Genomic DNA, 13,154 nt, shown 5'->3' with positions numbered 1-13,154 from the left:
CATATCCAAATGCAATAGGGCCATTAATTGCAACGAACTATGTTACCAAGAAGGGAGGCGGTCAGTTGGTCAGAGGATGAGTTATAGAAGAGTCAGTTAAGATCCAGAGTAAAAGGAAATTAAAGGCATATAAGGATAGAATGATGACACGAGACAGTAACAAGCATATGATGCTTACTTATGTATTTCTGCAGCATCACACAGCATCCATCTAAAGCCCGAGGGTCAGCTTGTCATCAAGTGCAGTGCAAAGATTTTAAACTCAACAGTCTGATCATTAATCATTACAGGAGATTTTTCCTGAAATCTGCTGTCAACTCTTTAGTTTTAGACACAGTGATGTCCAGTTGATGTGAATTCTGCCAGTACAGGGCCATGATCAGGGTCATCACTGCTGACCAGAGACACAATCACCGAATTGTTGGCAAACTTGATGATTTGCTGCCTCCAATATTGGCTTTGGCACTCCTTAATGTACAACACAAATAAGAGAGGGAAGCGGATGCGGATGCTTCCCTAGGGCAATTAGGTGGAGGAAAAAAGAAAAAAGAAAAAACTTCTGATAAGACATCATTAACCTTCACACATTACGACCTAGCAGTTAAGACATCCATCGGCCAACATATCTGGCCAGGATCAATGTTGTGGATGCTCTCTGGCCTTGGCCGGATACAGTTAAAAGCTGAGGAGAGGTCAATAAAAACTGGTCACAAAAAAGTCTTTGCACCCTCAAGGCATGCCAGAATGATTTTTAATAGGGTGCCTGTTGTATCGGCAACACCCCTCAGCATGCTTGACTCCTCAGCAAAATGGAGCAGGTCCAAATTTTCCTACGTGCATCCTTCACAATCTTCTCAAGTGATTTCATAACAGGAGAGGTGAGTGTAACAAGCCTATAGTTACTGAGTGACTTTGGAACATTGTTTTTTGGCACAGGTACAGTGACGGAATATTATTTTAAAAAGTGTTCAGTCTATTACAAAGGTCAAGGTCAGGCTTGTTATTGATGAATACCCATCATAGATAGACAACCTCCCATGCGGGGCGTGAGTGACCAGTACTGAGCATGTTTTCTGCTTTGTCCTTGTATGTACACTTAGCCAGCTAAATGCCAGCTTAACTTGCTTCTGTAGTTCCCTGTACAGACTCACACACCCTTAGTTAAAACTGATATTTCGCTGGATAAATGTTTTTGACAGGCAGAAACCCAGGGGTGATTAATTGGATAAATGGAAACTAGTTTCCAGGAGATTACCAAATCCTCACAAAAGGTGATATATGCTGACACATTGCAGTACTTCAGCAGCACAGATAGAATCTCATTGTTCCTGTGTAGAAACTACCTGACTGTCCTTCAGCACTGAGATGACCACAGATATTGCTGACAGTGACTTTCACTTATAAAGACTAAAGCAATGAACTAAATCAGAGTGCAATGCTGTGTGACTTTGAGCATAAAGGATGGAAACAGGAGGAGGGACCCAGGCATTAAAGGTGACCATACCCCTGAGCGCTAATGTAGATGTTAAGGGTTGAAGCCAAGCTACTTAACAATTCCCTGAGCTGATGGCTGCAAAGTACTATGTTGTAGGCATCAGCTGCCAGTAAGGCCAATCTGACTTAAGATCACCAAGAGATTTATATTCAAATAAACTGAGTTGAGATACATATGTCTATAGTATTAGCATCCTTCAGAGGACAGTTGGGATATTTGGTCTGATTTCACTGGCACATTCTTATCTGTGGAGGAGACACCACAGATAAACGCATAGATACTGTTGATGAAGGTGACTGCGGCAAGAGCAAGAATATCCAACCTCAGCATGATTGTTTACTCATATATAGATTCAACAGAGATGTGAAATATAACTTGTAAACAACTCAATCAGACATAAAAATCCTGCTAATAGTAATTAAAAAACACAAACACACAAACAATAACTTTATTGTTAGCTTTATTCTCCTCTGTTTAAAGACTATTGATCCTCATCATAGGATGAATTGTGAATTCAGCACCTTTTAAGGATTTGTATAGATTTTAACTGTTGTTGACCCAGGAACATTTGCAATGAACTCATTATACTGATGAACCAGCAAACAGCAAGAGGCCTGTCATTGAGCAATTAAAAGCTGTTTGAAACAAAATACAACAGAGACAACACATCAAGACTCATGGATCAATAACAGATGAGGACTGCATGGTAAGAATGGAGACAGGCTTAGAGAAAGGACATTAATAACTACAGAATGCTGTGTCATACAATATATACATACATATATACATACATATATATATATATATATATATATATATATATATATATATAAAAAAAACTGGCTAGTCTTTTACTGTCAAACTTACACAATGCTCATCAGTTCATGAATTAACAGACAACTGAAAGAAAATAACTGGGTAAAATTTCTGATAATCAATTAACTTTTGTGTCATTGCACTCTACAGTTTAGTTTTAGTTTAAATCTATTATTATTTCATAGGAATAGATATTGCTATGTAACTGGCTTTACTGAGTCAGGGTGCTGTTGGAATACTCTTCTTTACTTGTGAAACTGTTACTATATATTTTAACATTTAACATTATCTGTCTCACTTTCAGCACTTTCTGGCTCCACCTCCTCAAATGCGAAAATGTGCTGGTTCTCTTAGTGTTATTTTTACACTGGTAAATTGTATAGTAAATTGAACATCTTTGGTATTTGGACTGTTGGTTGGACAAAACACACTCACTTACTTGCTTGATCATTGATATTCAGTGTGGCAATGGACAATCTTTTTTGTTTTAACTTATCATCATGAAGTAAATGTGGATTGCACAAAAAAGTAATAAAAAATAATGACACTATCAAATTTTAGATTGGTTCCCCATAAGCCTTGCTTTCACTATGCAACTCTGTCTGCCACCTGGCATGAATTTTTTTGGAAAAATTAAGGCTCAAATTATGGCACAAATAAAGTACGCCTGCCACTATGCAACCAAAACAGAAAGAGGACAGTGCTTTTTGTCTTCCTTGGTAGCTATCAGTAGGTTTCCCCAGGTAAGGGAAATGGCTGTCAGTGGAAAAAAAATGGAGTGACTGTGGAAACTTATCCTCTGAGACTGACTTTATGATTTTTTACCATCTACTGGCCCACAGGGATTTGGTAGTCCATATGGCCAGTCTGACTACAGAGAGAGCTCCAGTGCTTGAGAAGGTTCAAAACTGACAGTCTTGTTACTTATCTATCAGTACAAGTGGCTGTTATACTCTGCCTTTATCATAGCACTGAGATCAGTGTTTCTAGTTCAAATGGAATTCCTCTGGTTGTTTCTTGCTTTGGACAGCAGCTGGGCTGATAGTGGTAGCCATGCTGCTAACGCTAGCAGCCAGAAACAAACAGATGATTCATTGTCCATTTGATAATCTTGACAAGTAACACATGTCTTGGCAGTGACCTTTCTAAAGCAAGAGGTTGTGAAACTTTCTATATTCCTCTGCAGTGACACCAACATTAATAACACTTGGAAATACTAGGGGGGGAAAGTTGTCCATTGCCACTTGAAGTTCATGTGTCTGTTAATACACCTTCTCCTGAGTTATAAGTGATGAATGAGTTTGTGGACTTACAAATTCAGTATTGCATACTGCAAGACTTTTTGGGACACTTGCTTGAGAAGGTTCAGCTTTTGCTTCGTCTGAGATCTATGTATCTTTGCCTGGCGTAGAACTTGGAGAACTTGTTGAAGATGTTAGTAATGGGCAGAGCTACAATCAGCAGTCCACTGATGATGCACAGGGTTGCTATCAGCTTCCCACCAAATGTAACAGGGAAGGTGTCCCCGTAGCCCACTGTAGTCATGCTAATCGTGGCCCACCACCAGGCAATAGGGATCGTCTGTAACTCTGACTCTTGAGATTCTTTTTCTACAAAGTAAATAAGAGCAGAGAACATGGAAATGCCCACAGACAAGAAAAGTACTAGCTGCCCAACCTCATGAGAGCTATGTCGCAGTGTGGCACCGAGAGAGCGAAGGCCAGCAGAATGGCGAGCAAGTTTTAGGATGCGAAACACTCGCATCAACCGCAAGATCTGAACCACTTTACCTACATTCTCCAGCTCTGTGCTTTCACCCTCATCCATTATGTCACAGAATATAGTGACATAAAAAGGCATAACTGACATTAAATCAATAATATTGAGAGGGCTGCACAAGAACTTCTTTGCTGACGGTGCAGCAGCCAAACGGAGAATGAACTCTGCAGAGAAGAACAGGACACAGAGGTTCTCAAGGAAGGTCAACACTGGATTTTCGATCTTTTTTTCATTGACGTCCACCTGATGGAAGTCTGACATGCTGTGAATACACATGGCTACAATGGAGACAAGAACCACACTGAGGGAGGCTATAGCCATTGCTTTGGCTGAAGTGGAGTAACCTGGATTCTCAAGTCGAATCCAAATATTCCTGCGGACATCTGCACACCAGGAACCTTCAAACATTTCTATGTTCTCCTCCAAAGCTGACAGCTCCTCAATAGACGAGACCGAGCTGAGCTGCACTTCATCACTCCTCTGATCACAGCACTTATCCTCAGCCAGCTCCATCAGTTCACAGAATTTGTCGCTGCAGCATAAATCCAGATGACGCTCTTTGATTCCCCAGTACTCAATCTCTTGTAAGAATGAAACTACACATAATCCGTCTGCAAGGTGGATTTTACCTGTAAAGTAAAAGTTGAGAACATAACAGAAAAAACGAGGATTCCGATCAAAATAGTACTCCATATCAGAGGGACTGAAGTCATCACAGAGCTCCAGGATCGCTTCCTTAGAGCTGCAACATAGAAGACGGCCAAGACGTGTCTGTGGGAATCGTCTCAGAACGGTGTGCTCCATTCGTTGCTTGAAACCTCCAACGTTGACGTTAATAAAGCAGTCATCAGAGCTGCGCTGATGAAAGATCTGTCCATACACCATGGTGGAGCAGCTGTGAGACACTGTTCAGTTATCCTGTTTAAATCTCAGGGGCTTTGCTGCCTGCACAGAAACGCACAGAAATTAGTACAGGTCACACTTTCTTGTATGTCATTCTATCACACTGAAGAGCATTACATCAGTGCCATCTAGTATCAAGTAACATCTAGGTTTCTGTGACACCCTGTAATGGAATGGTTAAATAACAACATCACCTGCTGTGCTTTTTTAAATGTACGATCTGGAGATAAAATGTTTCCATCTGATGTTAAGAAAATACAGTTACAGTATCTATTTGTCTGCAGGTTATGTTACACATCATGACAGTATTCTACAGTATGCCTGCATGCATTCTGAATGTATTTGCTTGCAATGAATGAACATAATTAATAAGATCAGTAAAATATTTTACAAATGCAACAGAAATTAACCTAAGCCTTAATACGTGAACAACTGCCTCATGAAGTGGTTCAGAAAGTAAAACTAGTGTGAATACAATCTTAATATTTACTGGGTACACCATTTGTATATTTCCAGTAAAGCTATGATAACTAATGCGGCCAATATTTACCTACTAACGCTGAGCTGGTATTTGTCAACAATACCTGCCGTCTGTCCTGCTTGTAGCTCTAAAACGAGTAGCTCTGTCTCACTTGTATTGTGTTACTGGCAGCGTTTCGAATTGCAGTAAATGGCGAGCCAAGGTCAGATTTGACACGTTTCTACAGCCACAAAAGTTGTTACAAGGAATCGATGAGTCGTTAACAGTGAAACACTGAAATGAAAAAAAAAAAAACAAACAAAAAACAAACACTTTTACGCTGTTTAAAATAACTCTAAATAATCTAAACCTGCGGACAGAGCAAGTGCTCAGCAAGAAACTAACATTTCCTGCTCGACGTCTCGTCACGGACACAGAAACTGGAGGAAATGATGAGAGCAGCTTACCTGGCCATGTGCTGCTCCTGCCTGCTTCGCTCAGGTCGGAGTGTTCAGAGGTCGGTGCAGCGGTGTGGTGTCTCTGAGTCCAGCTCAGGGCGGGACGCAGCCTCTAACAGGACGATAGATCACATGGCTGGCACATCATGCTCACTAACAGGCTGTAATGTAGAATACACGTAAACTTTGACGTGTAATGTGTCACCAGTGCTGAGGGTGAGCCAAATTTATCACTGTAAATATTTAATGATTCTTTTTGGCTAAGTGCATTATTCTTTAGAGGCTGCTCGCTCTTTCTAATTTGTTTTCATCTTGGTGTGGATATTTTCTGTGGCATTTGGTCGCTCTTTTCTTTTTCTTTCTGTCTTTCTTTTATCTTAAATAAACGATGTTGCAAGTGAAATAAAACAAAATAAAAACAGAAAGAGAAGTAAAAAAAAAAAAAAAAAAGCTTAAATACAGCAGTAGGCTATAGTGTCGTTTATCAGCCTTTGCAAGTGCATTATGCAAAGTTCTTGACAAGATGCACATGCAATACTGATGCAATGTTTGATGACCTGACAACAGCAGGGAGGAATAAACATGTGCAAGACAGCTAGGGAAGATGTAAATAATGTAATAGGGTAAGACTGCCACTGTCAAACACCTACAGTATAAACATGCCACATTATTAGATAGCACAAAATCAAGACTGATGTTCTGTGTGTTTTCGGTGAGAGCCGAGCTAACACACTCAATATTTACATGCTTAGAAGCCGCCGGGGATTGCAGACATGCAGGATACACATTCATGTACTGATACTTTAGGGTAGACACAAATTAAAAGTTCCTTTAAAAGCCTAACCTCAGTAGAAATACACAGTGCACCTTTTTGAATGAATGACTCAAATGAACTGAAGAACACCAGTGTGATACATGTTACTTAAAACCTTAATGAAACACTCATCATCAAAGTCTGAAGAAATCATCCAAAGCCAAGCAAAAATAAACTAATGATTAATCAGTGTAAATAATAATTAGGTCACAACAACTCACACTGCATTGGCACACCAAGAGCCTTTAGTATAACAGCATCAGAAATATGATCACCATCTGTACCAAATTATGGAAAAAATGCTTTAAATATGCAAAACAGAACACTGGATCGAGCCTTGAACCTTTTATGCAGTGACTGTTTGGGGATCGCAGTCTACTCACTGCTGCCATTTACTGACAGCAGATGGCAGAGGAAGACTGTATCAGAAACAGATCAGCCTGAGATAAAACAAGGAGGAGCTACTTCAGTAGACTAAAGTAAATATGGTTTTATATTTACATCAGTGATGTTATTTTCTGTAACCATTAGTGTTGTGTGAATTATTCACCATATAATTAATAGTGTTGGTCAAGTTTTTCATAACCACATTCAGGCAAATGTTTTTGAGATGGTGTTTTATCTGGTTGAATGTACTTCAGAGCTCCTTACAAATGGTCTGCACAGACACTTGTTAGGTGGTGGGTGTTGTGGACAGGCTTAGTTTTCAAATGAACTAGTTGGTATAAATGGACAGCAAAATATTTCCAATTAAAATACATTTTATACACTGTTTATTCACTGTGGACCTCAATATAAAAATAGTTAACAAAGCATTTATATTCATTCAAGTATTTTACAACATTCACTGTAAAAGAACTCAACATTTAAATCAATTATATAAAGAGGGATAAGCTGAAGCTTGCTGAACATATATTTTGCTGTTTGACAATATCAGTTTAGGTCTTTGTTCTGTTTGTACCTTCATAACTGAATATTACAGACTTAACCACAAAAAGAGGACAACAACAAAATAAGAATAACAAATATATTCCATAAATTCATAAAAAGAAACAATATGTGAGTAAAGTACATTAAATGTTTTGAAGTGTGGTTTTCTGTCTGAAAAAAGTCCCTCTGCTTCATACTACAGGAGTGTGGCACAGAGGGCAGCAGTTATATTTTCCAATCTCCTGCTCCAGAGCACAGTGTTTACACACACTGCACATCCAGAACTGGTACTCCTGGATCGGCAGACCGGTCACGATGCATGTGGGTAACTTTCCTTCTGCCCTAAAATGGCAAAAAACAGAATTAATATAAACGGTTTCAGGAATTACTTTGATACTATGGCAGTGGAAAATGAGTAGTTATGTTGAACAGGAAATTCTAACATCCTTTTGAGAGGAGGACATTAATCATTAGAGCTGAGCTAAGCTCATGGTGAACCATCAGTCTCCACTCAAACTGAAATAATGACATGCATGGAATTTTCCAAATTAATCCAACAAGGTAAAAAAAAGCAAACTTTCTCTTCTTCAAAGACATTACAATAACATGATAAACTAATTTTGCATCCCTACAGACCAGGGAACTGATCCTCTCATGAGTGTCTGGAGCCTCTCTTGATCTGAACTCACCCCTCTGATGATCTTTCCCGCTCCATCGTGCGACTGTCCTTCGGTGCATGCTTGGTGAAGATCTCCAGGGCCAGGTCCTCGTAGAACTGCCGCAGTTCAGGTTCCAGACTAGGTAGAGATTCCAGTTTGATAAAGGCCTGTGAGCATGTGCCAAACGCCCGGTTGGCTGCGGAGCAAATGGCAAGTAGAGAGTAGATCTCCACTGCTGGAATGATGTCCTCATACTCACACAGATGAATGGCTTTAAAAATGGAGGTAAAGAGCGAAGAGTGAGACTTCCACTCTGTTTGAGTCAGTGATAGAGAACTAATTTGTTTTTGTACAGTCCTGTCAGTCTACCAAAGCCAAAAGATTCATAACAACTTCAAACCAATTGAACTGTTTTCCTTTGTTTGAGAGGTCATCAAATGTAGTGTAATTAAAATATGTCTACTGGCTTCACATGCAAGACACACCCGAGCCATTTTTTGCATGATAAAAATACATTCATTATGTGTGCATCCTCATCAGATAAATACTACTTCACATAAAATACAGTCAGTCACCATACTCAGCTCCAGGATTTCTAGAGATCAACAAGTGACCATGATTTTAGTGACTCAGAAATTGAGTTGATTTTGGAATAACTTTTTACTGATATGATTATATCATTTTAAAATCTAAATATTGTACTCTCTGACATGTTAGTTCAGAGTTCAGATACGTTCTGTATTTTAATAGCTTTAATAGTCTGTAACTAGAAGATTGATCTAATGACTAAGTATTGTTTCATTTATATACAGTAAACATACAAGGGTATCTAACTTAATGTGATAATGTTGTTGTTTACAAATGCTACACATGACTACCTTAATATGTGGGAATTGTTAAGTCTCTCTGTAAATGATATAGAGTACGGTCTGGACCTGCCTGGAGATAACGTCTGGTGTGATTCGGGTCCTATATAAATAAAACTGACTAGACCTGTGCAGACAGCACCTGAGCAATAATAATATTCATAACCTTGTTTCCAAATGACAAAGATGAATGAATGTAGTTAGTTTAAGTGAATAACAGCTCACGTACTTCAATCCTATCTTTGAGAGGGTGAGGAAAATACTAGTAACACTTTGTTAATTATTTTTACAATTTAACAGTCAATCTTTTGGTCTACAAAAATGTTGGAAAATAGTGAAAAATGCCCATCGCAGTTTCTCAGAGCCATAATTGATGTCTTCAATATTTTGTTTGAACAACAGTCCAACAACCAAAGACAGGCAGGTTGTAGTGTTACAAAGCAACAATAATATAATTGTCACATTTTGAAAATAAGAAACATTGAATGTTTACCATCTTAAAAGATTATTCAATGATGGTTACTTCTCTGTTGACTGAATATTCAATTATTGTTTCAGTCCTAGATGATGCTGTTATTAATTTATTAATATGATGAGGTGTCCTGTGATTTGGTACCTGTGCGCATGGCGTTCTCCATGTAGCCTTCATACAGCTGTCTTTGAGCAAGGAGGAAGAAGTGGTAAGCCTCAGCTCCACGCCAGGCGTTGTCCACAACACGATTGTCTGAAGAGGTTGCATCTTCCTCGAGCAGCCCAGCAAGTGCAAATGTTGCCTAATTATAATAAATGATGGTTCACTGTCAAAATGCATATCAGCATCGGCAAAATATAATGATTAAGAGTATATGATGAATTTCTATACTGTTAAAATATGCTCTTGACTTTGTATAGTTTCTAAAATAGGTCATAAACAATATTTGAAATCTATATCAAGTATATTGTATATATTAGGTACCTCAGACTTCTTCCCTTTGGCTTTGCTCTGCTGTGACGTTTTCACCTGCTCGTGGTAATTTTCAACGAGACGTGCTGCCAGCACATAGAGCTTCTTCACCCGCAGCGGTCGAGTCCTTTTCTTCGCCTCCTCATCCGCTATCTGCAAACAGCAGCCACGAATTCCATCAGATGTGTCCACAAACAAGCTGTTCTACCAGGTCCTGTTAGTTAAAGAGTCACTCACAATCACAACCATAAAAAACAAACCTACCTTAAACATGAGTTTGGCTGCATCAAGGAAATGGTGGGCTTTCCGATACAGTTCCACTGCCTCTAGAGTTTTATTCTTCTCAAGAAGATGTGAGGCATATTTGGACAGAAGAGATTTAATCTCCTTCATGTTGTGGGTTCTAGCAAGTTCCACTGCTTTGTTCCACTGAAGGAAAATGAGAACAGTCATTCGAAAACATAATCACATCATCATTACTTTTAACTGTAGATTCTTGAACATGATACTGAAAAAAGTGCATATTATAAATGCAGCATTTACTTTAAATAAGACAGTAAAATCAGTAAAATCTATTTAATTAATCTGTTGTAATTTAACAGTCATCAACTGTAATAAAATGCTCCTAAAATTACCTGAATATGCATATCTTACTAACAGCAAGAGCACAACACTCAGATAACATTAGAAGACACAGTATTAAACCATGTGTGGCAAAAGATTTGGAAACAATAAAAGTGACACTCCTTTCATTTCACTGTCAGAAACAGGGCATTAACACAGCAGGGAAAGTGCCTGGAACAGAGGAAGCTGGGAGTGGTAATGACTTCTCCTTTTGGATGAGCCAAATTACGGGTGAATTACGGCACTTAGAGCACAGCCAGCTGTGGCTGAACAGTTTTTACACAGTAGAACAGTTTCAGCTTACATAGATGATTTGGAGGTTGTATTCTTGTCATAATGCTAAAATTTACTGTCTAATGTAATGTCCATCCTGTCCTGAATCATTTTTCTTGAGCCAAATGTGAAAATTTACATTGGAAAAACATAGTAACATAGTTTGAGAGCAGCATTCACACTCCAGAGTTAAATATCACTCAGGATGAGAACAGGAGTGGGAGGACAGCAGGTGCCAGAGTGACTGCTGTGCTCTAAAGCTGTCAAACTGTGTGGTCAATCACTGCGGGAATGCCTTATGTATTCAGAGTGTCACAAGAGGCACCACAAGTTTTCTGTTTGTCTCTCACCTGGTTCAGATGGACACATGTATCAACAGCAGCTTTGGGCTGGTTGCACTTAAGGTAGGCGTTCACAGCTTGTTCACACATGCCCACAGTAGCAAACATCTGTCCAATTTCCTATAACATAGTTAAGAGAATGATAACAGATGCAGAATTAGTTTCCTTTAAGGGTACAGATTTAGAATCACTGAGACCTGTAGCTTCCACATAGAGCTAGAAGCGAACATCAGAGAGTAATTATTTTAAGTAAGTCTTCAACATTTGGCTCACTGGTAAAAGTTTATGATTCTCTGGCAGCACAGTGGTCAGCCTCTCAAGGCCGTCATAGTCCTCTAACATGTAGTAGCACTCTGCAAGCCTCTCCTGGTTACGGCCCTGAAGGTAGTACTGCACTGCATTGACCCTGGAAACAGGGAAAAATAACAGTTTTTCATTTGGTTTTAACAACAATCATGATACCATAGCTGACAGATACTGACATTTGAGATAGCATTTCCTGATTGTCTGTTTTTAGGTACTTGGAATATAATAAATAACAAAGTAGTACAAATGACATTAAGTGGTGTTGAGACCAAGTACTTTAGGGTCTATATAGTTGTATATTTTGTATATTTACTGTTGCTTTTTGCCACTCCAGTGATGCTTATCGTCCACACAAAGAACATATAACACTGTCACACTTGTTGAATTATTGGATATCACTTTGCCCCCCTAATTTTTAACCCCTACTTTTGCATTTATAAGCACCATATAAACAGCTGATGAATGGCAACACACTATAATGTGGTTATAAGCAGATAAGGGCATTTTTTTATTTATGTTATTTGTCAGTGACAACTACTACAGTATAATTCTAGCTATAATTCTACTTATCAAATTTATCAATCATTTGCTTGTTTCTAAAAATTTCCTCTTTCCTTTCAAGGCATCTGAGCAAACTTCTTTCACTGTTAAAGTGAATATCGTTTTTCTAAATGCTCCAGAAGAAATTTAATAAGTAGACCTTGGGTTAAGAATTTCTTTGACAAACCTCTATTTCCCAGGTCAAGAATGAACCTTCAAAACCTGTATATGTTTTAAAACACATTTATGAAGTGTTTTAAATCTACCTGTGAAGATTTATTGAATAAAGATGTTTTTTATGTTACCATATCTTATCATTCATTAAGTGTTTATAAACCAGTTATGGCTATTTCAAAGGAGAAAACATAAGTGTTAACAAATACATAAATACACATTTCAAATGTCGTCATGTATTCTTACATCTACATTACAGTGCGCTACAAACCATGCATTACTTATTTATTGCTTATAAATGATAAATGGAAACATGTTACTGTAAACAAACTTCTAACTAGAGTATACAGTATTTTATGCACTTAAGAAAAACTTTTTTATCAGAAAAAAGGGAAAAACCAAATCCCCATACCACTTCTGTCTGTCAGCAAAGTAATCTCCGATTGCATTGTACGCCTGTTCTAGCAGAGCATCATCACAGTCTCCAGAGCCAGTTTTGAGTAGCTGAAGCACCCTGAACCAGTCTCCCAGTTTGATTCTGAGGCTGATGGCAAGGTCCTACAGAGAAACACATGTCCATTGTCTGCCATTACCATCATGCCTGCAAAAACTAGTGGCAACTCATTTTATAAGGTAAAGTTGAGCTTAAAAATGACAGACAAAAAATTAATCCAATAATGTGAGGGTAAGTTTTAACTTCACCATCAAATGTGCCCAGACAATAATGGCTAAATGTACCTGCGATCCATATCCAGGTACATCCGCTCAGCTTC

At 38.5% G+C, this 13,154-nt stretch overlaps 2 protein-coding genes across 2 annotated transcripts; both read right to left on the bottom strand.

Annotated features, from left to right (window-relative positions):
* Positions 1-2,593: 2,593 nt before the first annotated feature.
* On the bottom strand, positions 2,594-5,027 carry LOC108886931 (potassium voltage-gated channel subfamily S member 3-like). The gene has a single exon (XM_018682055.2). It carries the CDS (start codon positions 4,973-4,975, stop codon positions 3,677-3,679), a length of 1,299 nt encoding a protein of 432 aa, XP_018537571.1. The 5' UTR covers positions 4,976-5,027; the 3' UTR covers positions 2,594-3,676.
* Positions 5,028-7,481: 2,454 nt separating this feature from the next.
* Positions 7,482-12,939, bottom strand: LOC108886930 (WD repeat-containing protein 35; the record flags this gene model as incomplete). The annotated part of the gene is made up of 8 exons (XM_018682054.1): positions 7,482-7,997; positions 8,345-8,585; positions 9,797-9,953; positions 10,136-10,276; positions 10,388-10,552; positions 11,371-11,481; positions 11,635-11,767; positions 12,794-12,939. Coding segments are annotated over 8 exons (1,245 nt in total), but the record flags the coding sequence as incomplete, so codon positions are not given.
* Between the last annotated feature and the right edge of the window lie 215 nt (positions 12,940-13,154).

Source organism: Lates calcarifer, unplaced genomic scaffold (genome assembly GCF_001640805.2).
Source record: "Lates calcarifer isolate ASB-BC8 unplaced genomic scaffold, TLL_Latcal_v3 _unitig_1165_quiver_1289, whole genome shotgun sequence".
Taxonomy (NCBI): Eukaryota; Metazoa; Chordata; class Actinopteri; family Centropomidae; genus Lates; species Lates calcarifer.
This window is presented reverse-complemented; position numbering and strand designations above follow the sequence as displayed.